Source organism: Melanotaenia boesemani, chromosome 6 (assembly GCF_017639745.1).
Source record: "Melanotaenia boesemani isolate fMelBoe1 chromosome 6, fMelBoe1.pri, whole genome shotgun sequence".
Lineage (NCBI taxonomy): Eukaryota > Metazoa > Chordata > Actinopteri > Atheriniformes > Melanotaeniidae > Melanotaenia > Melanotaenia boesemani.
Window position 1 is genome coordinate 23,994,331 of NC_055687.1, and position 27,410 is coordinate 24,021,740.

At 38.0% G+C, this 27,410-nt stretch overlaps 1 protein-coding gene across 1 annotated transcript; it reads left to right on the top strand.

Annotated features, from left to right (window-relative positions):
* Positions 1–26,579, top strand: LOC121640979 (MDM2 binding protein). The gene is made up of 23 exons (XM_041986807.1): positions 1–150; positions 1,725–1,808; positions 1,908–1,981; positions 2,195–2,343; positions 2,611–2,669; positions 3,369–3,513; positions 3,905–4,019; positions 6,503–6,619; positions 12,115–12,209; positions 12,737–12,803; positions 12,931–13,048; positions 13,374–13,550; positions 15,114–15,227; positions 17,945–18,100; positions 19,954–20,047; positions 20,163–20,321; positions 20,789–20,884; positions 20,956–21,219; positions 21,325–21,479; positions 21,984–22,096; positions 25,293–25,406; positions 25,943–26,008; positions 26,089–26,579. The coding sequence occupies exons 1-23, from the start codon at positions 84–86 to the stop codon at positions 26,131–26,133; spliced, it is 2,643 nt and encodes an 880-aa protein (XP_041842741.1). The 5' UTR covers positions 1–83; the 3' UTR covers positions 26,134–26,579.
* Positions 26,580–27,410: the final 831 nt, after the last annotated feature.

Below are 27,410 nucleotides of genomic sequence, written 5' to 3' on the forward strand. Positions count from 1 at the left end.
AATTTGATGTTGTGGGAATGGCTGCTATCGCTATAAACACACATTAATAATTCAGTTATAAATGTTAAACGAGATTTCACGAGATGGACCGATACGTGTTGGTTATATCTATTTGCCAAACTGCTGATCACTCGGTGGACAATTGCAAATGTAAGACCGTACTTTCTTTTTGTCAGCGCTTCTTAACTGGATTTAGCAAGGTACCAACAACACTTTCAAAGTTAGCTAACGTCAAGACTAAATCTGAATGATTCTTTACTATAGTTACTTCTTCAACTATTTTAATTTTGAAAATGTTATGGTAGATGTTAAAGTATGTTACTCTAGATCAGGGATCACCAACTCCGGACCTCTTGAGCCGGTGTCCTGCAGGTTTTCACTGCATCCCTGCTGCAACACACCTGGTTCAAATGAAATAGTCAATAGTCAAGGTCTACACCAGCCTCTTATCGACCCATTATTTGAGTCAGGTGTGCTGCAGTATGGAGATACTGAAAACCTGCAGGACACTGGCTCAAGAGGTCCGGAGTTGGTGATCCCTGCTCTAGATCCTATATTCTCAAACTGTGGTACGGTTACCACCAGTGATACGCGAGAGCCCTCTTGGTGGTACTTAGAGGAAAGTCATAAATATTTTTTAATAAAATTATTAAACATTAAGGGTCGCGGGTAAGCTGGAGCCTATTCCAGCATTACCGGTGAGAGGCAGGTACACCTGGACAGGTTACCTGTCCATCGCAGGGCCAACACATAGGGGACAAACAACCACAACGGTGGGAGGAAGCTGTAGAACCTGGAAAGAACCCAGGCATACACGGGGAGAACATGCAGACTCCACACAGAAAGGCCACAAATTTCGAACCTCCCCCTCCAGCTGAGATTCAAACCAGCGACCTTCTTGCTGTGAGGCTGTGGTGCTAACCACCACACCACCGTGCAGCCCAGTTCCTTCATGAACTGTCCATAGCTAATAGCTATGTATGTTATAGCTTAATATGTTTGCTACTGTATGTTCAGGTTTTTCATGATGGTGGTACTTGGTGAGCTCGATATTTTCTCATATGGTACATACTGTAAAAAGTTTGAGAACCACTGCTCTAGATCATCTACGGGGAATTCAGGCAATCTACTCCGCAAACATTTGTAGAAGCAGAAAATCCAAATCAGATCACAGAATTTCTTACTATATTGATTGAAACGTTTTACTTAAAACATTGAGTAAGTTTTAATAGTTTTATTAGTGTCAGAAATTTAAGATATTGGCAACATGCAGTGTTTTTGTACTGCGTGTAGACAAAATTGACCGTTTTAAGATTTATTTAATTTTCTACTTTAACATTTTTAACTCCAGTGTAGGGACCCTCCACGCTGGGACCATTGCTTGCTTGGTCTGCAGGATTGTTGCCATGTCTGGGTGGCTAGGGGTCCTGCACTGCAGCCCAAATGGCTGTGGTGTGGGCCCTGGCCTGCCCGGACCTGGGCTGTCCCAGTGGTGGCAGCTTCTGTGATCCTGGTGTCTCCTGGTGTGAATGATCTCCAATATATCGTTTCCTCACAACAGTGTCAAGCCAGATTATAGTCTTATAATGTTAAGAGATATAGGAGGGAGGAGAGGTGGGGGGTGCTTATGGTATGTGTGTGTGAGAATTATCGTTTATATATATATATAATCAAGATCAGAGATGTTAAGGTGAAGCCTAACAGTATGCCATTATTCTTTGTAGGTTTGGAGCCTCTAACAAATATATATAACAGACTTGTAGGCATCTCATCTAAGGAATCATTGAGAGAGAGCTCCTTGTTTCCAGGTAAAATTACTTAAAACTGTGGGTATCTCTTCATTTGCACATTTAAATTTGCTTTACCATAGCTTTTCTTCAACTCTCTCCTTCTGTTTGTCTTCCCAGCATGTTCTCTCAGTGGAAACCCGTCTACTCCGAGGTGGTACTTTGCGGTTCAGGCTAGCCATGGAGCAATGCAGGTGAGAAACCAAGTGCTTTTGAGGCTATTTTTTGTTACAGATGTGGTATATTTAAAGTACCTATAGTCTTTTAAAATGTGTTATGCTATACTTTCTTATCAATCAATGCTGAAATGTTTTTGATTAATTTATTTTTTCTAATGTGATACACTCAATATTCTAGCTATTCTAGTCACTAATAGATGGATAAAGGAAAGGGTTCTGGTTTTGTAGTTTTGCAGCTCTGACTGGGAAGAGTTGGGAACAAATCATCAGAAAAATGACACAGAGGAGGAGAACCCTACTTCTGTTGAAGCATGTATAACTTCACTGAGTAATCAGGAGGCAGAAGACCAACAGGATGTCCAGCCAACACTAACAGAGTGAGAGCTGCTTGTTTCATTTATATTTGCTATATTTGGGGTGTGTAAAGATATTTTTTTCATTCTTTTTTCCTTCTCTGAAAATACCCCATAATGAATTAATTTAAGAAAATCTATTTATTTAGCTTTTATGTATTTTCTTACAGTCCAATAAGGGTATTTAGATGATTTTGTTTTAATGTGAGAGTAAAATTAGTTGGGCACTGATGTGCTGTCAAGTGAATGTTTTGTGACATTTAATCTTTTCTGAATGTTTTTATCAAACAGGCTGTTAGAGGAAGCTGCAGAAAGTCTTCATCTGCTGTCAGACAAGCTGCCACCTCCAGGTATGGTTGACCCAACCACAGTGGTCACTTTCTGTGTTTTTTAGTACCTTTGTGTTAATTATGTCCTAACTATGGCTTGTGCTGTTTATAAAAAAAAAAAAAACTCACATTTTTCTTACACTCTTAAGAAAATTATCATCTGTGTATTTAAAACAAACTCACAATTTTTTCTGTTTGTGTTATTGATACCCAAATGTCTCTGATGTATTAATACTTACAAAGCATGCCTCACTGTTGTTTCATTTCATACCAAAACAAAAAACTAAAATCTAATCTAAGAATGCTGTCCAGTTTAAACAAATAGTTTCTGCTCATTATGTAGGAAATGGTGCCTACCTGTTGGTACAGAGCTACATAAATATGCACACTCATTTTTTTTGCAAGTCTTTACCAGAAGTGATGTTTTACAATTCACAAAAAAAAAAAAAAAAAAAAAAAATTACAGATTCCCCCTTCAGCTGTAGTTGCCCTAAGATGGGGTCAGTAGTGACGCCTGGTGTTTCTTCTAAATCTATGTAAAGTACATGCTGGGTTGAAAAGTAACTGTTCTGTGTGGTTATTTTTTAATAAGTAGTGACATACATCTGCTTTGTTTTCTAATTATTCTTGAAAATTTCTGTGGTAAAAATGTGGATGTAAACACAACAATAGAGAAAAAAAATCCTCTTTAAGTTGTCCTGTTTCCTCTTTTTTTTTTAGGTAAAGCCTTGCTGGATGTCTTGGTGCTGGGTTTTACTGAGCAGTCGCCACCAATTAAAGACCTGCTGCCTCTTCTGGGAGCCCTTAAACACATGTCCTGCTGGCATGCTGCAAAGATCAGTGTAGTCGCACAGCATGCTAATGGGTGAGGAAACGCACCGTACTGAATTTCTCTCTTAATGTTATGCTCCAAAAATGTAAAATGGTTCATTGATCAAGTAGTTAAATAACACTAAACAGTGCAGAGAGCACACAGAGAACAATTAAACTTTTGGCTATTTTGGTTTGTGTTCTACCATTAAGCATTTAGTAATTTTATTAATGTAGGATATGTTTTAATTTGCCACTAGGGGGAGTCAGAGGAGTAAATATGTGTTGGCTTGTAACAGTAGATCAATATTCTGATATTTATACAAAAACACACTTATTGAAAATATGACCAACACATTCCTTAAGCTTCACCCTTACTGTGCCAGTTTTTTCCAACTTCAGTGATAAACAACCTTAACTGAGTCAGCCTTGTGTTTTTCATCCAGGTGGCAGAAAGCAGCATCCTCTCTGTGTGCTGGTCTGGTTGAGCCTGCTGGCTTGTTGGGTTGTATTGACCACAAGGAGATATGGAGGGGGGGCCTGGTTATCAGAGAGAAGAAGGTAAAGACCGGGGTATTATGATGCTAAAGTTAATCATGTTGCACTGTAATGTCTGCAGTAAAGTTAGAGTAAGAAAAACAGGACTAGAAAGAGTTGCAAAACTGAAAATGCTGACCACTTTTTCATCTAATTTTCCAAATATTAGTTTTAGAAACATTGAAATGGAGGGAGGGATTATGTATTTGCATACCCATCAAATTGTACTAGGAAGGATGTGGTCTCTGATAGAGAGAGAGATAGATAGAGAGATAAAAACTTAATTAATCCCCCAAAGGAGAAATTCACACTAGCAATGACACATATAAATAAAATAGAATAAAAGTTACTAACTATAGTTATAAAGTGTACAGATAAAATTCAGTTCAGGCACATCCGTTGAATGGCCTAATGGCTGAAGGGATGAACGACTTTTTAAGCCGTTCGGTTCTACAGCGCAGTGAGAGGAGCCTGTTGCTACGGTTACTCTGCTGATCTGCCACTGTATCGAGCAGTGGATGTTTGGAGTTGCTCACGACCATTAGAACCATCATCCTCCTCTCCAACACAGCTCCCACAGAGTCCACTTTCCTCCCCATCACAGACACACATTTATTAATCAATTTGTCCAGCCGGTTACCGTCCCTTGGGCTGCCAGGCCAGATTCTAGTACTCGGGGCAGTTGGGGGTTAAGGGTCTGTGGGCCTTTCTCAGGGGCCCACAACAGTTCACTTTTGTTGCCAGTCAGGGGACTTGAACCTGAGCCCTCCAGCCCTCAGTCAACTTCTCTCTCTTCCAGACTTGTTTCTTGTCTTAACTTTTGTTATCTTCACATTTAGAGTTACTCATGCAGTTCACACAAGGCCGTAGGATACATTTTTACATTTTCATTTAGTGAATTTGTATCTCACTGGGGGACGAATCTTTCTGTGCCACTGCAAGAATTTAGAGAAATTGCTGTAGGTCATCCAGAAGTCATGGGAAATATCTCTCCCTTGGCCTGGCAGAAGGGAATTCTGCCTAGCCTGTTCCTGCTTGGTGTGACCCACACTCACCCAGCACCACTCCAGAAAGTTGGCTGAAATTGATTATTTTACCTAATTGATGCAGAAATGTTCAAGAATGTGTGGGGATAGTTTCTGTCTGAGGACACTGCTAGTGTTTATGAAACAAAATTAAGTTTTTTTTGGGGGGGGGGTGATGTTGCTGGTGTAGTGATCACAGAGATGGTGGCTTATTTTCTCTCTCGCCATGATTACATACATATTTGTATATGTGCATGACTCAGTTTGGGTCAGGTCATTGACATTCACAGATGGGAAGCATTGCAGAGATCCATGTCTCATTTCAGCCCTGCCCAGGAATGGCCTTCTTAGTTTATTTTTTGGGTGGAAGAACTTGAGTGGCTTGCTTGCTCTGACCTTAGCCCCAACCAGCACTGTTGTGGATTAAATCTGTAATCTTCTTGTAGCTGAAAGCAAACAAATTCCTGCAGTCAAACATGCCTAAATTACATGAAAAGCCTTCACAGAGGAGTAAATTGTAATAGCACATATCTAAGCAGCCTTATTATAGGATAAAAGGTGTAACAATCACATGATAAACTTTGCTTTTTACTTCATTTTATACTTTTCTGCTTTGGGTCCCAGTGAAATTAAGCTTATGTAAGATGGTGCTCTGATTGCTTAACGCCTGCTTTTTATTTATTTGTTAAGTGGACTACGTAATTTTTTTCTGTTTCCCTTCAGAGTTCTTTGCATGTCTCGCACCAGTTTTTTTTTTTTTTTAACTGCTCTAAACTTAAACATCAAAGTTTTTATCTTTAATACTTTTTGTAAAGAACTTTAATTCAGAGTGTTTTGTCAGATACAGGCCAGGGCTAGTATGTCTTCTAATGGTCTACACAACCTTGCTTTAGACAGATGATGGTACATGTTTAACTTTACCCAGGGTTTTGGGTGCAACTGTAACCACATTTCAAGTAAATTCTTACCAATTTGTTTATTTGATTTTACATTAGAGGAGGAATATTGGCTGACACATCTTTCATTAGACATTCAGTTGCTGATATTAGTGACACTACAGCATAATCTAAAAAGGTTAAATCCCAGTCAGCAGGTTATTCTGTTGCATATTTGACAAGTTGTTTCCAATCCACCCCCTGCTCTGTCTGTTTTTCTGCTGGTATGCTATGGGGAAGGATGCACTTTCTCCTTCATTACAGTGACATTTTTTGTTTCTGCCTTCAACAGTGAGTGGGTTTCAGCTTTTAGTCAGTAAAAGGAACAAACAAGACAGCTGATATTTATAAGTGTACATGCATGCAAACATGTATCTGTATGTAGCTAAGAGGCAAGCACATAGCAAGTACTTAATAGTTGTATGTCATTAGTAGCAATATAGGTATGAGTATTTGTGTTTGTTGTGCAGCTTTTCACTCATAGCTGCAGTAGACAGAGTTTGCAAGTAACTTATAATTTTCTCTCCTGTGTGTGTGTTTCTCTCAGTATGTATCAGAACTATGCTTCGATGGCTTGTCTCTGCGCCTTCCTGGGCATCAGGTATCAGAGTCTAGTCTCTTACAAGCTCCCTACACAGCCACGGATCACAAATTACACTCTGAGGTAAGTCTCAAAACATGAATTTCCACCTCGCTGCTGCTGTGTAATTTAACTTTAACCTCAAAGTTAACAGCAGGGAAGAGCTCATACTGATTTAAGAATGTGGTTATCTTTTTGTGATTGAGTTTTCAACAGACTAAATCAGCATTTTGTTTCACTTTGTGGTTCCAAAAGTTGTATGTATTATTTCTTGTCCCTGCAGTTGCTCCAAGTGTTGCCAGTGTTGAGAAATGTGATACAGTTAAAGATTTTTCCATTTATTTTAGCTTGAAAAGACTATAATGAAGTTCTTCTGTCTGTGTGTGTGCTCATATGAACTCCAGGTAAGGTTTTGATTGACAATATAAGTAGATAATGACTGAATTTCTATTTAGGGTAGACCTGTTCCTTTGACCCCAATTGACCTCATTCTTGCCTCCCAGCTATGCAGTTGAATGAACTCCATGCTTTTCCCTCTCCTAATGATTTCTGTGGGCTACAAAGAGATGAGGTAAAAATGGTCACCTCCTGGTTGCCCTTTAATCAAACCGTAGGAGCTGTGACCATCAGTCAGACAAACCTGAAGTATTTTATCAGTCAAATGGGTGCAAGTCTCTTTTCAGACTAATGGCTTTTTATCCACAACATTACATTACTGGAATATACTGTAGATGCAGTCAAGCGTTGGCGTAAATGTTTTATATTCTACTATTAGTTTTGCTGCTTTTTTAGATTTTCTGTCACAAATTGTCAGCCCTTATTTTCAGCCTCCCACAAGAGCTCTTAATATGATTTGCAATGATCCACTCTGCCTGAACGAGGACAACCAATCAGAGTCCACTTGCTGTCAATGAAGACTTCAGTTGTTGCCATAGTTATAACCAGTATGTACAAACATGCAGGTGCAAAGCTCAGGACACAGAGTTGATGCTCAACGGAGAGGGAGGGATCTATAACTTGCGTTTAACTACATCATACTTTTGTCAGTGTTGTCTAATCTGTTAGACTGCACACTTGTACCTTATTTAAACAGATGCAAATATTCTGTTCAATTTTTGACTACACACTTATTGAAAATGGCTTTTTCTTTAGCCAAAACTGTCCTCTGTATTTAGTTAGCTAGAGCTGGAGTGTTTATAATTCACTGCCTAGTTTATTGTGTCAGTCAAAACAATCTTGGCTTTGCATGGTTATTAACATTATGTCTCAGGCTAACTAAAAACTTAGAAATCCAAGCTCTCAAAACCAGGCCAACACACCCAAATAATGTGGCTCAGAAACAAGTAACTCCTGCATAAACATAATTAGACTCAGATTATGTGCTCCAGAGTTACATCTTTTTGCATCTTTTTGTAAAAACAGTATATCATAAATGCATATTAATACAGCCAAATTCCCAATAAAGCTGCTCCATATTCACTTATTTTTCAGTTTCTCTTGTCAGACAGGAGAAGGGTATCAAATGGCTAAATATGTTAGTGGTTCTCTATAAGCTTGGGATCACTGAAGTGTTTCCAGACCGTTTCACTACTCAAATAAAATCCTTAAATCATTACCACTGACATCTGACACATCTGGCAAGTAACTCGATAAGAACTACAAAGTTAATAGAGCTACACTTACAAATATGATGAGCTCCAACAGTTAAAAGCTAAAAGCTGCAGAATGCCATAAACATTTGCAGGCATACTTCGGTAAGTAACTCAGCTCCACTGTGCATGTTTACTGGGATAAGGATGGTGGTCCAGTTAACCCCTTATCAGGTGTGGTCATTTTGGCAAAAACACCTGTAATATGACCTCTCCAAATTAGAATTACTGCTGTTATTGAACCCTCTGGATTGTAAGTACAGGCTTGGGCTCTTTGTAAAGGTAACACTCTCTAGTTTTACCCACAGTAATCAGAATCACTGTAAGTATTACTAATAAAAAGTTACACACTTTAGAACACACAGAAAAAAATGTGTTTTTTGTCCAATGAGACCAATTTTGTCCAGAATGAGACCAATCTTGATGGGAAATATTGATGTTTGACCTATAGAGAGCCCTCAAAAGTAAGGAAAGTCAACATTTAAACTTTCTGCTTTTCTGTAAAAAAGGCTTTAGTGTTAGGGCTGTGGTTGTTGCGTGTCAGAATGACTTATATCATCTGAAAGACGAGACTTTGAGCTTTCATTTGATGTGTATATTGTGGGCATTCATGACGGAGGGGCTTGCACACATGGCTGCAATGTTGTTGATTAGTAGTCGTGTACCGGGACCGGTACGTCTGCATCGTAAGAGGTTAAATAGCCAGGTCAAACTTTAACTGTAGCTTTAGTCTCAGCTGTGCATGCAGCCATACTGATGGGTCCATGTTAGTTCCACATAATGCCTCAACTGTAAATTACCCGCACTTTGTACAAAGAAGCCAGCAGTTCTGTTCGGTGTCAAATCCGACTAATTTAATTGTACCTTGCATACAGAATCTGGGGGTTGTCTGGACATTTTTCAGATCTGCAATGTAATATCCAAATTATTTTCTTTACTGTAGTTATTGCTGTTTATCCAATTTTCTCTGTGCTAGAGCAATAACTTAGAACTGTTAGAACTTAGTTATAAATACTGCTGTTGTTGCAGCATGCAACAATTATAAACCAAAATCTTATATGTTCCTTTCTTTAGAAAACCAACACAATTCCTCTAAATGAGTTGGAAGTTAAATCATTTTAAAGATGCTCATTTGTACAGAGTGTACTTGGTGTATGCCAGTGTCTCTTATAAAAGTTATCATAATGCATAGTATTGTGCAGTGATGAGACAATAAAATCTCACAGAAGATGTCACGGAGAAATTACAGCTTGATATTGGCTGTACACAAGAACACACATGCACTCACTCAGACAGATTTTAGTAGCATCAATTTAATTAGCAATAAAGATTTTAAATCACATCATTTGCTCTTTAGGTTTGACTTGTATGACTATTAATTCAGTATAGTTTTTGTTATGTTTGTATCATAATATTTGAGTTGTGACTTTTTTTTTTTTAACTGTTGTTGGTTGTGTGTGATATTATGTGTTTTTGTCGTGTGTGTGCATTTTTGTGCATACTTGTCCTTGGAGAATGAAACCAGGAGTGTGTGTTTGTGTGTGTTATTTAATCAGACCTTTGTACAGAGAAGCCGATGGTGATGACTGTTTTGTTGTTACAAACGCTGGGAACGAAAAGTCACATCTCCACACAGCTAGGATAAACGACTGTTGAATGACCTGCAATGATACATGCAGAATCTTAACCGTGTTATTTCTAAAACTGGTCAGACAAACACACACGGATATACATTGACTTGGTCAGCCTCAGTGAAGAGGCCACAGCGAGGTGAAAGCTTTAGCTTCCTTACAGTTCACATTGAATAAGATGACAACATCTTCTATTTATTACTGTTTCTTCAATATGTTTACAGATTGTATTCCTTCCTTCAGTCAAAACTACCTGACTTAGATGTTTGACATTTGGTAAAAATGTGGAAAACAGACTGATTGGCTGTTTTCTTTAACTTGATTACAGGGTGTAAAATTAACAAAGAATGATACAAAATATTGTCTTGGACAAATCATTCTACCCTACAGCATTTATAAATGGGGATAGTTTATCCCTATGAGCACCCATTAATTTAAAAAAAAAATACATTTTTAGTGGGTTGTTTGTGTTTTTTTTAACGTTTAGTCTTTGCTAACCAGGTAGTCATCATAACCCCTTTTGTGCTGGTTAGCCAGGCTGCTGTGGTGGCAGAGCATGATGCCTTTCAGTCTTCTGTTTAGTGAGTCTCATCATTCAAACATCATTTCAGACGAAGATGGTCCTCGTTCTGCTCTGCAGCCTTGACAAGGTTTGTGTGGCAGAACATGACAAAGTTCTGTACCTACACACACGGTCTGATTGGAGGGGCCCATTAGCTTGCAGCAGATTTCCAAAGGAGCTGCAATTAGTCTGGATGAGGGGACTAACTGCAGAGGAAGCTGAGTGACGGGCAAAACAGCCAAGCCAACCAGGAAATAGGGAAATGCAAGATGGATCAAAGCTAGCTGCTTTGTAGCAACTGAACATTTGAGTCAGTTTTATAGCCTTTTATGAATTTTACACTATTTAGGTAGCAGGATATGTATCTCTGCAACTACAAGGCCTATTTGAATACTTTTGGACTCGTAGCAAAGGGAACATGTGAGATCTGTTAAGATGTGTAAATATCATATGTATGACTGGAGAATAATAAAGAAGATGGCCACTGTTGTGCAAGTTCATGCTTCTCATGAACTAGTTTATAGTCCAGTTCATTCGCTTGAAAATTAGTAGTTCACATTCATAGTTCATCATTTCAATTTTGAACTAGTTCATTGTTCAGTATATTGAAGTTGTTTTACCATCTAAGCGCCAAAGTCGTTTTCATTTTAATGCACTCCTGCACAACACTGAAGATGCCACAACGCACAAATGGAAGAAAAAAGTTTCAGGCTCACCTACAAACAAACTAAACACTTTCATGATTGATATGAAAATCCTTTCGGAATGATGGAGCTGTAGCTCTAAACCTCAATCTGATCATAGTACAATATGTAAACATTATCTTTACAGAGGCTAATTCAGAATAAAGGAGGTTTTAGTACAGACAGGTCCTGCAAAGTCTCCAAAATGGCCGTTTAGTTTGGTGGACAAAACACATGAATATTATTGACTTTCTCAGGAAAATGCAATTTTGTCCAGGGATCACTACAATGTTTGTTCCTATGTAAATTATTAATGATATGATGTTTTATAATACATTACTGTATTGATAAATGACCTGTTTTATTACAAAAACACAATTTCTACTAATGTACTCATATTAAAATGAGCTAATTAAATAAGTAAAAACTTGGCACCTGTGTCTTTAAATAAGTTTTGAATACATTTCTGTAAAGCAGATGAAGTCTTCCTAACAAGAGGTGTAGTATTTGAGTGGTTTAGTGTTAAGGTGATTATTCATGATTAAATTATTCAGCATTTAGTCAATTAGTGGTCTAACTTTGTCATTAAATGATTTATGAAGATTTTATAATGCAATTTGTAGGGAGATAAAAAGAAATCGACCAAACACTTGGCAAAAAATAAAAGTGGGTAATTCTAACATAAATAAAAGAGTGTTTGTTGTGGGTCTAGTGTGGAAAAGTCTTCTTTCTCACACCTTCCTCTTTGTGCTCAGGCCACATGTAGCTGTACAAGGTTGTACCAGACAGTTATTTTGGTGATGCATTCACTGAAAGCGTAAATTCAAGTTTGAAGTAAAGCCGAATAACATCCCTTCTCTTTTATGTCACCATCTTGCTGAAGGGCACCTAATATAAATCCAATTTGAGTCCTCCGGCTGATAATTGGTCTTGAAATTTCTAAATCGGCAGCATCACAAACCATTGATTTTATTTCAGTCTTTTAAAATTTTGTTAGTATCTCTCTTTATTCTCCCTCATTCTCAGTCTTTTGTTGTGTGTGTGTTTTTTGCAGGTTTTCCATTACTATGCACCAGTGCTAGACTTGGTTCAGCTGGTTAATCTGTCAGACCTGCCCAACTTTGTGATGTCCAACACTCAGTTTGAACTGTATCCTCTTTTAAGTGTGTCTGGCTGTGAGTATGTGTGTGTGTGTACATGCTTACAAAGAGAAATAATACCTACTTTGATCATATGTTTGGCTGAAATGACTCCAGTGTATGTTAGATTTTGTTTAGACATGAATTAAATCACATAAAATAATTTATTCTTTCTCTTTTTTTAGCATATGAGAAACAGCATAAAATAAATATATTAAAATGGTTTAAAATGTTACGTTAACTGGAAATGATCTCTGAGATTTCTGTACAGTACCAGACAAGCTAGACACACTTTCCCTTTAGATTTAAGGGGGAAAGTGTGACCAACCTTTTAAATGTTACTGTATATATGTAGTGTAATATTTCATACAAAACCCTTTATCTCTAACATTAATATGATAAAAGAAGTACTCCTATTAATATAAAATTTTATATAAAACATGACAGCGCCTAACTTCTGTGCCCTGAATTTATCACCTTGAAGATGATGATTCCTAATTCTTAATAATGACTGGTTCCTTCACCACTAACAACCAGAGGCCTGTCTGGAAAGTCAGTAAAAGCTCAACTTCTCTTGGACCAGCTGAAGTCCCTCCGTGGAAAGGTAGGAGTCTGCTGGCTGTGCTCCTGTGCATACAAAAAAAAAGAATATTAAGTAAATATATTAAATGCATTCAAGAAACTACGGACCTGTTTGAGTGCATGTTTATCTTCTGTGCTTCTGTGTCCAGGTTGGAGCTTTGTTCAGCCTGTCTTGTGTAATCACTCCCATTGCTCAGCCTGCAGCCAGCCAGCTCAGCTCTCAGTGCTGGAAAAAGACTCTTGCCAGTAGACCAAAGTCCTTGTTGGGCAAGTTGGAGTATTTTCAAGCTTTTTTTTCCCCAGTTAATTGGTGACCTGTAGTTACAGAAGTGTGTCATGTCATTTTCTGCAGTGAAATAAATGGATTACAGCTACACTCATATAATGAAGTATTTTGTTGGGGGTGCAGGCTTTGCTCAAATTTGGTAAAGGATTAGCAAAAAAATTGGAGTTATTTATTTTTAAAACAATGGGTTTAAAAGTAACATAAGAACAGTTAAACATTAATAAAATTAATTAAGCATGAAAATTTGCTGTTATACTATGAATGAACTGCGTATGTCATTTCTGTCTTCCTGTCTTGTCCTTGTAGCGCCCGACGTCGAGGTGAAAGGTGAGAGTGCTCTCTACTTACTGCTGGTCCAGGGTTCCGACAATGTTTCGTCTGGAGCCTGCAGGGTCAGGATGCTGCACTCAGAAAGTCAAATTAATGGAGCGGCTGCTATGGCAACCATCTCCAACTTGCTGAGAGAGAAGCCTCCATCATCAGGTACTTTATGTGTTAATGGTGTGCAATTTTGTTTTTCTATTTTACCATCGGTTGAAGTTTTGCCATTATATTTATTGACTGAACTATTATAGTAAATATATTTTTAAAGGCAGATGGTATGAATTCCCTATTAAATTTACATTTTGAGAAACTGTCACCATTAAAAGTGTTGAACTGGCTGTTTGCAAAGTACCAGTGGGTGTAGATGTACACAATTTAAAATAAATAAATGTGTGTCATAGCTTCAGCAAACAGGGCTAGACATAATGATTAATACAACAAATGACGCCCAGTTTAAGATTATGAACCAGCCCCTAACACATAACTGCATCCCTTAAATCTTTCAACCCTTTGAGGAGAAATTCTTCATTATTGGAAAACCTCAGTTGCTCTGTACTCACATTTAAAGAGCATGCTATCAGTATTTGTGGCTTTGCCAATATCTAGCAGCCATTTATTATCGACCATAATGTAAAGAAAAACCCTCCCAGTAGCCGGCACATCAGCTTGATTGGACTAGAAACCCCTCTGGCTTCACTGACTGAAGTTGAGAGTTGTCACTGTTCATCGTTTTATTCTGTGTTGCGAAAACTGATGGTCTTCAAGACCGCTAGCCATCCAGACTCAAGAAATTACCCTAATTAAACCCATAAGGACCTCTTTTTATGTCTTCTCTCCTGCCTTAGCTTTTCTTTTTGCTCATGTCTCACAGCAGCTTTAGTTCCAGTTCTGTTAACGTCTTTATAATCACTTAACATTTAACATTTTAATTGAACAAACATGTCTTTTGAAAAGGCATTGGAAAGACAGACATTGAAAGTGAGAATGAGGAGGAAAGATCAGGAGAAACCGTGAAAGCACAGATTACTGACTGAATTCACCTGGTCATAAGGAACTAAATGGGTGGACGCTATAGAAGTCAAGGTTGTTATGTAAACTATAACTTCATACGTTCTGATAAAAGTCCTTCATTCTTTGGCTTTGTATAAGATTCAACACTTGCTATGATGTTTTCTCTAAAGAAATCTTAAGTTAACATTTTATGCAACCTTCAGGAGATTTTTCTTTTACTTTAGATACTTTTAAATGCAGAGTAAACCTATAAAAAAATGCCCTGCTTCAATGACACGGCAGTTTTTTGTTTTGTTTTTTTTTTTCAAATGAGTCTTAAATGCCCACAGGAGGGTTGTTGAGCCTACGTTTCTTTTGCCAGCAAAGATGTTACTGTTGTAATTAACCCTCCATATGGTTCCTGAAATATTTTGGAGCAATAACTTGAGCTTGGTCTTTACCATTGTTTAATATAGGGGCAAACTCTTTAACTTAATGCATTAAAATTAAGCACTGTCTACTTGCAGCCTGGTGTCACATGCTTGTAAATGCAAAACGATTAAAGAAAATTCAATTTTGTGAGAAGCAGAAATATAATTTATGGTCATTAAATGTTTCCATGATTTGCCCAATTTTGACCCCAAGTTTAAGATGCTGTTATAGGTCAAGATTAAGTTCTGTATGTTACATTCAGTTAACATTTTTTTTGTCTGTTAATCTCTTGTTTTTCAGAATTTGCTGCAGGCAGCATTCTCCATCCTCTACCGTGTCTCCAGGGAGACAGTCTGCTGAAGAGGGAGAGAAAGATGGCCCAGGTTCAGACACTGGTACTCAAAGAATATCTCAGTAAGTATTGTAAGAGTTGGAATATTCTGTAGTTCTGGAGGGAAATTGAAAACAGCAGATTAGAATTGAGCATCATTTGCATGTGAGTTCACAGCACTTGAAGCTTGTCAATAAGCTTTTAAAGCCTTTTTAGGGATGAGGAAACTGAGGAGTGCAACTGGGAATTTTATGGAAAAAATTGCTAATCCAAACAAAATTCTTCAAGGATTTTATTATTTGGGAAAATTGTTGGACAATTTGAAAAAAACAAATGTTTGTAAAAACAATGTTATTGTTTATCAGATGTTATTTATCACTTATTCTATCAAATAAATACTAACAGTTTCCTACCATGTAAGTTTAAAGCAAGGCTAACTGTGCAGGATCTGTGGGAAAATGGCGCTAGACCGTTGAGGCTCCCTTTACGTATATAATTGGGTATGCGTGGTTTTTAATGTCCCTTACATTGGCATGGTTGTTAGCCAAAATATCCACCAGAGGGCAGTGCAGAGTTTAACGTTCACCTCAAAGTAAACTTGGCAATGTTGAAAGAGATAATGATGATGTTCATTCACATAAAGACACATAACAAGACGCTGTGTAGTAGATGGTGGTGGTGTATGTGACCATTAAATACAGAACTTTTTCTTCTTTATTCTTGTTGCTGGTTGCATGTTTTTTACACTGCCCTCAGTTTCTGGTGGTACTACTCAGTTTGCTCTCTCATGGTACACATCCGCAAGGGACCCAAAAATGGTCCAAATTACACACATAAATGATGCCAAAGATGGACAAAAGGTGACCTTCCTATTTAACCAGACTCCAGAGGCCTTTCTGAAGCTGCTTCTCTCCAACTCCCTATGCACTTCCACTCTGTGCATTCATGTGAAAGGTCCACCACATTAAATGCCTTTCAAAACCAGTTATAGTTGAATGATAGTAGCTTATAAAACCCTTCAGTACAGAGTGAAGATTGGAACTGGCTTTTCGAGGTGGGATAACACCCTCAGTGGTTGCTTACGGAGGCCTTTTCTTACATTAATCAGATCATCTTTAGTAAAATCAGTATTTTCTTATTTTTTTCCCTCATGTGAATGAAGGGAACTTCTATAGATATTCTCTGGAGAGCCAATAGATTCAAATTCTCATTTGTTACTACCACTATCGGCTTTTTGAACTCTATCATTTAATTCAAGGTGTCTCAAAACCCGTGGTATTCTTTTGTGACCTTGTGTGCGTGTGTTGTGTGCTGCTAGGCTGCAGAGGAAATTACCCCTCTGGGATGATAAAGTTATCTTGATCTTGATCTTGAATCAGCTGTGAAGGTAACTCTGTCTCAAGGGAACTTCGTAATGGAGTGAAAGTGGGTAGTTTTTGGAAAGATCCCAAGAGCAGCCCACTCGTCAGATTGTTCCACATATTTCTGCATCCAAGTGGCACAAACCTGTTACAACATGCAGACTAGTGTTTGTGAAATGCCAGTACAAGAGCAGTTGTGTGGGCAGGTTATTTCAGATTCAGATTGTTTTTTGTCATTGTATATTAATACAGCTAAACTGGGTTAGTACATAGCTAGAATATTTCCTACATGACAGCAAAAACGTAAATAAAGAGTAACACAAGTGTATAACACACTCAAACATACATACCATCCCACATAATATATAATTGTAATAGACACATTTTAAATTTAATGCAACTTGCAGCTTTAAGATATACCTTTACAGCACCAGTGTTTAGCTCACCTGATGGAGCAGTCGCCATCTATACAGAGGCTACAGCCGGTGCATGTTTGAGCCCCAGCCCGGGGCCCTTTGCTGCATGTCCCCCCTCTCTCTCTCTGACCTCCTTTCATCTCCAGCAGCTGCTCAGTAAAGGCCACTAGTTGATGTGCTTTAGTTGCAGCTGGTTGAGAATATAGAGTTCTCAGTGTTGGCCGATATTATGGACTTAATGTAAGAGAACCTTGGAGGCGTGACAGTGGAGTTCACTCAGTTTGCTGTACTTTTGTGAAATCTCAGCTCTCTCCAGCCCCCATTATTTTACAGACACACATAACATCCCCTTGGCTGGCAAAGATACTGAAACACCAGCAGAGTGGAGCCAGATTAAAAGAACTGGAGTGAAATTCTCCATACTTGAAGGAAAGCAGTGGGGCTATTCTTTGAAAAGGAAAAACAGACTTTCAGCCCTAATGAAATTCAACGCAATTTATTCAAACTTGGCATTAATAGCGAAATGGGATGTCTGAGTACATTGCAAAAGTTTAGAAGTACCATTGGAAGTTTTTCTGATTACAATAAAGTGTATGTGCTTGTGCACACGCGCGCAATCAGAGGTCTGTCGTTTTATCTCTTGAACTGCAATCAGTCTCTGTCTCCGCATGTGTGTGATAAGTGTGCAAGCAAAAGCTGTGTGTGCGTAAAGAGCTTCATTTATCATTCTCTTTCTGTTTGACTGGATAACTAACTCTCCGCCGTGTAACCTCAAAAAACCACATTTCCATCCATGTTGTTGTATTTTTTACAATTCAAGTAATCTTTACTGTGATGAACTCAAAATTTTAGAAAATTGTATTTTGATTTTGATTATAATGCAATCTAAACAATGCATTGTTTTTCTTACAGCAGGTTTCAGGTCAAAGAAACCATTTCAAATTAACCTTTAAGGGTAATGTGTAAAACAAAATAATAATCTAGCATGTTAAAATGAGCTTATGTCTTTGTTTATGTTTCCAGGACTGAGAGAAGAAGGTTTAGCCTCAAATTCAGTGTCCCACAATGACTTGAAGGCCATTCTGAATCTGACCAGGGAGAGCTGTCTGAAGATGTTTGACTCCAATCTTCCCACTGCTGCCACCTGTCTGATGAAAGCACACGCTACACAACACTCAGGTATGGACAACGAAGAGCCAACCCTACACTGGCCCGTAGCATCCACTCAGCATTCCCATGTTGACTTATCAATAAAATTTGAACAAAGACGAATTTTTCCCCTTTCATCTTGCTGGGTTAAATACTGTTCTCCCTGCTTCAGTCGTCTTTATTTGTGAGAATAAATGTCCCAATCCTCAAATGACTGTTGTGTGTGTCAAGAGCATAAATATTAAATAAAAAGTCAACCTTACTTTGATTATTTTATAAGATGAACTGTTGAAGCAATCTATAGATGTACACAGTAGAAACACGATATTTCACAAAAATGCCAGAACTCGTGCAGGACAAAAAAAAAAAAAAAGCACATTAGTATTCACCACATACACCCTCATAGTGACAGTTTTAGGAAACAATAACAGCTAATAATTTGCAAGTAAATTGTTAGTAATAAAACAAATTACAACCCTTCAGCCACAGCTAAATTTGTGCAATGAAGGCATCACTAGATCTAAAAATATAGCTTTGGGGCTAATAGACCCTCATGTCTAGCAGTTTGGTGTCAGAGTTGCTGTTTCATAATTTGGAAATTTTGCTTTTTATGTGTCTGCACAACACTGTCCCTCATTATGTTTACTGTATTATTATTCGTGCTTGTAGAATGAGGCATGGACTCTGCATGTGTAACGGCTCTAGGACAAACTGCAATGGACCATCACCTTTGTCAGCAAAGCTGCCACTTCACTGGTTCATCCAAACAGCCCCCAGCTGGGGCTCTTGTTGTGTGTTTTGTCAGTTTCATATTCACTGCCTTTTACGTGCATTTAGCTCAAACAAACCTCTGAGGAAGCACTTGAGATCAGAAGCAGAGGAGATGAGGTAGTGAACACATTTAAATGTTCTACATTTACATTTATATTTATTTAGCAGTATAAAGCAAATCTGCTTTTTTTCCCCTTGTAATACATTCACACCTCTTGTTCTAGAAATGATAATTCATTCAGTATGTGTTTTGTATTTCCTTGCCTACATTGCCCGAAGGTGTGAGCGACTTTGTGTGGGCTGACAAACCTCTGGCAGGTAGCGTTCTTCATACGAGAAACTTTCCTCCTCAGGCCATGATTGTTCCACGCCCTCTTCCTGCCTACTAAATCTGCTGTATCCAGACTTACAATTTTTCTATTTATTTGAGATAACATACCGTCCTGTCCAAGCATAAGAAAAGTGCAGAGTAGGTGATATTTTGGATGCTTAAATTTAATCCATTCAGAGTCCCATCTGCTAAGAGTTCAGTCTGCATCAAGTGAAAGTTCAGATAACTTTTGCAATCCATCATGCAGTACTTGGTGCTTACATCATACGGGATGCTGAGAGTGGGCACTGCAGCTCAGTTTGTTTTTGTTGTAACAGCTGTTTCTGTTGGAAAGTGAGAGCTTTCCTCCATGTCTTCTATACATTGCAACTTATATAATGTCTTACTCATTCTTTCTGGCATCTTCATTTCCTGTAAGGGGCTGTGAATGCTCATCCATCAGGATTTAGAAATGATAGATGTCTCCCACTCATTGTTTCGAGTCAACAGCTACTGTGTGCTTCAGTTTTTGAGCTGAGTGCAGACAAAATACTACAGGAATACAGGATACATCTGAGGCTAAGCTTTTATCTGGATTTTTAGGTATGAATAGGCCTAAAAACTAAAGCCAAATGCACAACTGCAGTGTGCATTTGCATTGATTGTTTATTTGTAATCTAACTGCACATTTCTCATTCAACATGTTGGATTCAGAATGTTTTATGCTACCTGAATTGCTCTTGGCACTGTAGGCACAGATTTTCTTGTGATGCAAGAATAAACCTGATTGTTTTCTCTCTAGATGTTCAGCCTATTTCCCACCTACCATCCGACTGGCCTGAAAGAAGCGTCCTTCACAACATAGAAAACCTACAGAGAAGACGACAGAAGAGAAGGTAAACAGAGCTCTCTCTGTTTAGCTATTTTTACCCCAGAGTGGAGTCTACATTGTTTTATTAATATTACTAATTTATTTAATTTTGTTGCAATGTGTACACACGTGTCTCTTAGGTTTGGTCTGCTGGGTCCAGGTTCTAGTGACAGTCTGCTGGGTCCCAAAGACGGCCAAAGGGGCTGCTCTGCTTTACTAGATGCCAAAGAACTTCTAAAACATTTCACATCTGATGGCTTACCCACTGGGGATTTACAACCCCTGGCTATCAACAGAGGGTAGGTTCAGCTGTGAGAGTTCAGATAGCATCTCCCTGGCTTGTTGAACTGGGTTTTCCAGAGTGAGTGCCAGCTGAAGCTTTTAAATCAGCTTTCACTTAGACAGATGGAACATTTTCAGATTATTAAATGAACACATGCATACTGTGGCCAGGTGAACAGCATATGTAGTTCAAATGGATTAGTTTCTTGGATGGATCTGAATGAAACACACTTTCTGAGCCTATAATTAGGGTTTGATTATGATCACTGGCCTATTACTGCAAGCTTAGATTCTTTAGAGCAAGATTATTGAGCCGGGGGAAGAAAGTAGAGCAGTAACCAGTAAGTGCTAATTTGAGTTCTATCTAACCAAAATGTTTAATAAAAATAATTTTAAATGGAGAATAAGACAGCCTTCTTGTCCTCCTAACCTATTGCCCTCTCTGTCTCCCGTCTCTAATCTGTCTTCTTGCTTTATTGTCTAGTAATAATGTGTTTCAGCTGTCACCCGACCTCTCTCCCAGAAGAGCCAGTCAGATGCCCTTCAGCAAGGCCTCAGCCTCCCATTACCACGGCATAGAGTAAGCTTCTAAAAAGCATACATTAGTCTTTATTTCAAAGAATTAAATAATTAATGTATTTTCTGATATAGGTTCTGCCTGGATAACCAGCACTCCCTAGACCGGGACCAGGCCTTTGCACGGCTCCAGTCCCGTCTGATTCGCTATGAAACCCAGACCACCTGCTCCAAGGAGCCCTGTGCCCTCCCCTTTGCTTTAAGTCCTGCCCCCTCTCCTGCTGTGATGTCAGAACCAGGAAGCGTGCCTGATGGAGAAACTTTGCAGAACAATGATGTGGCACGGCTTAAGCGGAGGTCCTGGGAAACGGAGATCGCTGGAGGTTATCCTCGAAAGCGGTATATTGACGCATTTCCTCGCCTTTAACTTCAAGCATTGGACATGAAGGGTCATCACTAAAATGTTGTTGATTGCTTGTGTCTGTATATGTCTGAATGATCCAGGTTGGCGAAGTCAGAGAGCAGTGACTCCCTGTGTTCACAGAGCAGCGGCAGCAGCGGCACACATCCTGCCATTAGATCTCTACGACAAGATCCAACCAGGTCCCAGTCCACCTCATCGTCCACTGGTACCTTTTCAGCCACTAGACGTACATCAGGTAACAAATAAATAGATAAAAGGGGCTTCTACACATACTATATTTAATTCATTAAGAAGTTACATTTTCTGTTTAGTATAATTGATTCGTACTCACTCAGTTATATATTACAGAGACAAATCCTAACTTTAGGTTTGGACATTTACCTAAGTCTTTAATTTGTTCTGTATGACTAGTCCTCTGCTTCGTTGATGTTGGCAGTTATGCTGATAACTGAACAAATGTTTCACAGCAACAACTTGGCCAAAGCCAATGGCAAAATCAGCGAGACATCAGTCAGACTGCCAGTACATATCTAATAAGTCCTGAGAGGTTTGAGAATGATCTGAGTGGTTTGATCTTTAGAAATTTCATCACATTAGAAGAACCTGATTTGTTTGGTTCATTTAAAGTTTATTATCACCGTTGTCATTGTTATTATTTTATTTCCTTTTATTTCTACTGAAGGACTTGTACTGTTGTGGTTGTCATGACTCTGTAAATTATCCTGACCTGCGTCCACAGGTTTGGTGACGCTCCCCTGTCCAGATGGACCTAAACTGCAGCAGCAGAAGACACAACAAGGAAACTCTGAGGACAAATCCACCAAAGAGTCTCGCTCCCAGAAACACAACAGGGTGAGGGATGTTTACTGTATGCTTTTTCAGGTTTATGCAGTTAAGCATGTTCATGCCTCAAAGGTAAAAACAAACATAAAACAGCCCCGAATAATTGTAACAAGTTCTCATCACAGCATGCCAAGCTCACTTGTTGGTGCATGTCAATTACTCAGCTACTCACACTAAGTTTTAAATGAAGATTGAGCAGTGTGTACTGTGTTCTTATCAGTATTACTGTGTACTGACATAGATAAAGCAATAAAACATGAATTGAGAACATTTAGCATCCACAGTGTAACAAAAAAAGGGTTTTATAGTTCATCTTTCATAAATGCTATATTGCTACTAGAGAGGAGCATCATATACCAAGCAGATATGTTATTGTAAATTATACAAGCAACAACTCTACAGTTCATATTAAAGATGAAAATTAAATGAAAGTATTTCTCACCTTGTAAATGCTTGTACATTTTACCTAAGAGATGTTACTGCCAGAAATACCTCAGAAAAAAAGCAAAATCCTCAAAATTTACAGTGTAAAATATGTAACAAATGCTAGCCTTTCTTTTAAGCTTAACGTGAACTCTGCTGTTACTGTGGAGAGAAAATGTACAGTTCCTTCCTAAGTCTTGCCAGGCTGCTGTTCTCTGATTTAAAGTTATGTCTTGGTCAGTAACTGTCACTTTACCTTCATACATGGCTTTTCTTTTGTACAGTACTGATAACTGCTCCCTTTCTTTCTTGCACTATTATCTTTGGTTTGTATATATGTAAATATGGATGTGTGTTTTTCCTATTTTGGTTCTGTGTACACTAGGGCTGGGCGATATGAACAAAATCTTATATCTCGATATTTTTTACCTGAATCACGATATACGATATCTATCTCGATATATTTTTTTTTTGTCAAGTAACCAAAGAGACTGTTCTAGTTTACAGCCTTCAGTGCTAAATATACTTTTATTAAGGATCAGCAGCACATGTGCATTAAAACAGCTGACTGAAATTAAAGTACCTTTATATTAAATTAAATGCTCCTAAAACAAAATAAATTAAAAATAATTTTCAATGACCATAACAAAAAATACAGCTGTGCAAAATACAAAAGAAATTATGCTTTTAACTCAAAACACACTATCTCGATATAAACGAGATTCCTTCCTTCTACATTGTGTCTGATAAAGTCTCGATATATTTGAAAATCTCGATATATTGCCCAGCCCTAGTGTACACTGTGTTTACCATATACAGCTGTCTCCAACACCAAAATTTCCCAAAGAGGGGTGAATAAAGATCTATGTAATCTAATCTAGGTTAAATAGAATGATTATTGATTTGAATTGATTCAAATTTAATTAATCCAATAATGATTAATAAATATGTGAGTTGAATTTATTTTTAATACATTTCCTTTTTCGGTAACAACAGTGACCCTACTCTCCCATGACTTAATGATCATTAAAGAAAAATTGGTGTTACACAAATGTCAGTCAATCTTGAGCAGAATCAGATTTAATAAAAATTTAATCAAATCAGGCTGTTGTGAATTGAATTGAAAGCGATTCAGGAAATTTGTGGGGATACCCAGCCCTAATGTCTTGGCTGCAATCGGTTTACTAGCTAAAGGCTCAATATGTGTGGCTAAAATGAGCAACTGTTGATCTTGTAAGGTAGCTTTGCCTACTTTTGGTTGAACAACTGTCTGGTTGAGGCTAAGATATATTGATTTAGACAGCAGTGGCCTGTAATGCTTTTACTCATTGTTCCCTGCTAGGACTGGGTAATATAAACTAAATCTTATATCTCAATATTTTTTACCTGGATCATGATATATGATGTATATCTCGTTTTTTGTTTGTTTTTTTTGTTTTTTTTTGTCAAGTAACCAAAGAGACTCTTAAGCCTTCAGTGCTAAATATACTTTTATTAAGGATCAGCAGCACATGTGCATTAAAACAGCTGACTGAAATTAAAGTACCTTTATATTAAATTAAATGCTCCTAAAACAAAATAAATTAAAAATAATTTTCAATGACCATAACAAAAATACAGCTGTGCAAAATGCAAAAGAAAAGATGCTTTTAACTCAAAACAAGCTATCTCGATATAAACGATATTCCCTCCTTCTATATTGCGTCTGATAAAGTCTCGATATATTTGAAAATCTCGATATATTGCCCAGCCCTATTCCCTGCCACTTGGGGACGATGTCACCAGTCTAGACCCAGAGCTCTGCCATTCTTCCAAGCTGTGCTATAACCAGACCTGAAGTGAAGCCATGGCCAAAGGGAGAAGAATGAAACACAAGACATACTTTTGTTTTTTTTTTTTTTTACTTCTATCAATATCTGAAAACTGAACATGCAGCCAACCAGCCCCAAACAGACTGACTCACAATGAAACACACACACACTGATTCTTTCTACTCCAAGTCAAAGCCAAGTGCAGCAGACCCAGCAGAGGTAAATATTTTATATTTTGCATGATCATTGTGGATGTGTGGGCTGTATCATAATGGTTGTGGCAGATCCACTTTAGCTGCTATCATATCACCTTCTGCCTGCTTCCACAGACACGTCACCGCTCTCATTCTTCATGCTCATACAAGGACACACACAGTTTCTTGTGTCCCACGTATGGCACACACTCTGTATCCCGACCTTGACTTGTTCTGATTTATGATTACCCTGCAAACACGCTTATCATCCAAACCTGAGAAAAGGGAAAGAACAGTTGGCCCTCTTTAGATATGATAGCACTTTATTCAGGACAGAGATTAAAAGCTGCCTCTCTACTCCTCCTGAGACTGAGTGGCGCTGATGATTTCTCACAATAATTTATAGTGTTTTCTCAGAACCGTTGCCTTGACAAGATTAAAGGCGAATCTATTTATTTCAGGAATGTGTTTTCCCTGTCGACACTACCAGTGAAATATTTGTATGTTTGTACCTGCAAGTGTGCACTGGGAATGTAAAACGTACTTTTAAGTGCAAGTGCCCCCCCCCACCCCCCCCCCCCCCCTCCGTATCCAAAGTAAAGACTCTTTGACATTCACTCCTTTTCATATAGCAAGCGGTGCTAAAATCAGTCTCTGTGAACCATTTTGGCATTGGGTAGAAAAAAAAACAAGACTGCATTTTATGCATTTGCTGTTGTATTAATACTAAAGTGACGTGTGCTTCTGTTTTTTGTGTGTGTTTGTGTGTGTTCTTAGATGCTGGAGGAGGTCGTAACTAAAACACTCAAACACCATGGGATCACAGCAGGGCATGAGTGCTTTGAGGCCTGCAGCAAAAGATTGTTTGATATCTCAAAATTCTATCTCAAGGTTTGTCCTTTTACTGCCCTCACACAGTCACTGTTTTCCTTTTGTTTGACAGTCTCTATTTGTGAGTTTCCATACAACCAGAGCTGTTTAAAGTATCTGGTTTTGTTGTGGATTATTTCAACAGATCATGATAATTGGAGCTTTTTGCAGAAACTGTTCTTGTTTCTTCTCTTTTTTGTTTTAGCCAATGACAGCATTAGCAGATCTATTACTTGTGTATCAATATTCCATTATTAAAGCCCCCATAAAATGACATATTTGTGTCTGTATGGTTTTATATTAACCACATTTATTAACATTTGCAGGCAAACTGAGTTTAAATGAGACCTGCAGACTCTCATGCCAGTTGTAAATAAGCAATGACAAAAACACAAACCCTTCTGTGTGAATGATCAACATATTTTGCCTTTATACAACTCATTCCGTTGGTTCTTCAGTGTTTCTGAGTGTTGATGTAAAGTTTAACTTAACCTTAACCTGTAACAAGTTTAGCGCTACCTTCACATATTTCATTTGGATTTATTGTTCGATCCCAGGACCTAAAGACATCTCGGGGTCTGCATGATGAGATGAAGAAAGCAGCCGGCAGTAACGTTAAACAAGTAATGTCTCCGAACACCAGACTATCCACTAATTTATTTATTTATCACATCTCATCTCACAATGATCTTTTCCGTTGTAGGTCATTGACTGGGTGCTGGAGAAGACCTCAAAGAAAGGAAGATGAAGAAAAATGGGGGCAAAAAGGATTTTTGCCTTGAAAAACCTTCTGTTATATTTTAACACATTCATGAGAGTGTTTGACGTTTTAAGCCTTTCTGATTGGCTTTTAATTATTTGAATAAGCTCATTTTAATTAACTTAATCCTTTATTTGATTTAGTTTTCATTTACTTTCCAGGAGATGGTATAGCAACGTCCTACTTTAGGCTTGTCTTTGTGTGTGGTTATGTGCTCAGCCAAGCTCATGTACTCCCATTGCTCCAAAGATTTGTAACACAAATTTAACAGTACAAGCTGCTCTGGCTGCAGTTGTTAAGAGGCCACGAGAGATTCAATGTTGTTACTCCAGTCCTTTTTTTCTTTAAAACATGTTTTAATTTTTGATTTTAAATTCTTTACCCAGTGTTTATTTTGTTTATAAATACATTAAAAATTTTATGCCTTTGTGCTTGTAGATATTTTATCTTTGTTTTTTCCCTTTGCAACACAATAAATATATTTGATCTCATTTAGTGTAAAGTGTAGCTTAATGTGTAGGTTTCTGTGGGAAAGGCAGTGTCTGTGTGAAAATGGTGTGTGTGTGTATGTTGTGTCTGAGAAATATGTATTCTGTTATTACAGCTGACAGCTAACAACCTAATCAGCATGGTGGCAGTTACTCAGAGAAAACAAAGCCCCAAGCAGAGCGACACATTATCAGCACTGATCATTACTGACAGTCAAATTTGCCTTAGTTCTGTTAGTTTCTTAGTCGAGATGCATCAAGCATTGCTCAGATTTCTCCAGTTCTATGATTAAATACATCACTTGCATCAGTGTTTTGCAACTGGCACCATGCAGCCTTTTCCTTGGAGGGGTTGGACAAAAACTGTTCTCTTCTTTGCCAAATTAACATTAATTTATCAGCTTTTTTGTGATATTTTTTTGTGAACTTAACTACAAAATTCCCAAACCTCAAAACAGTGGGTTGCTTTTGGCTTGAAATGACATTACGTAGTAGAATATGAAGGCTATAAAGAGTTTTATGACTCAAGGAGAAATAAATTCCTGCAAAGCCAAATATGGTGAGAAATGCTGATGGACTGTTTCAACACATGGTTTGGTACTTAAGCGCACTGATATTCTTTTTCCAATGCTGAAGCTAAAGCAGGTCAAGCATATGTAAAAGAATTTTATAATTTATATATATATATGTGTGTGTTTTAATTTAAATTTAATTTTTTTTTAACTGTTTGAATCAGTTGCTGTAGTTTTCTGACTAGAAGTCTAGGTGCATGTTTTA

Excerpts from the sequence above, each read along its gene's own strand:
- LOC121640979 (XM_041986807.1), top strand. The coding sequence starts at position 84 with ATGGACCGATACGTGTTGGTTATATCTATTTGCCAAACTGCTGATCAC. Across the intron at positions 15,228-17,944 it reads GGTACTCAAAGAATATCTCA|GACTGAGAGAAGAAGGTTTA; the intron begins GTAAGTATTGTA and ends TTATGTTTCCAG. Across the intron at positions 26,009-26,088 it reads CCGGCAGTAACGTTAAACAA|GTCATTGACTGGGTGCTGGA; the intron begins GTAATGTCTCCG and ends TTTCCGTTGTAG.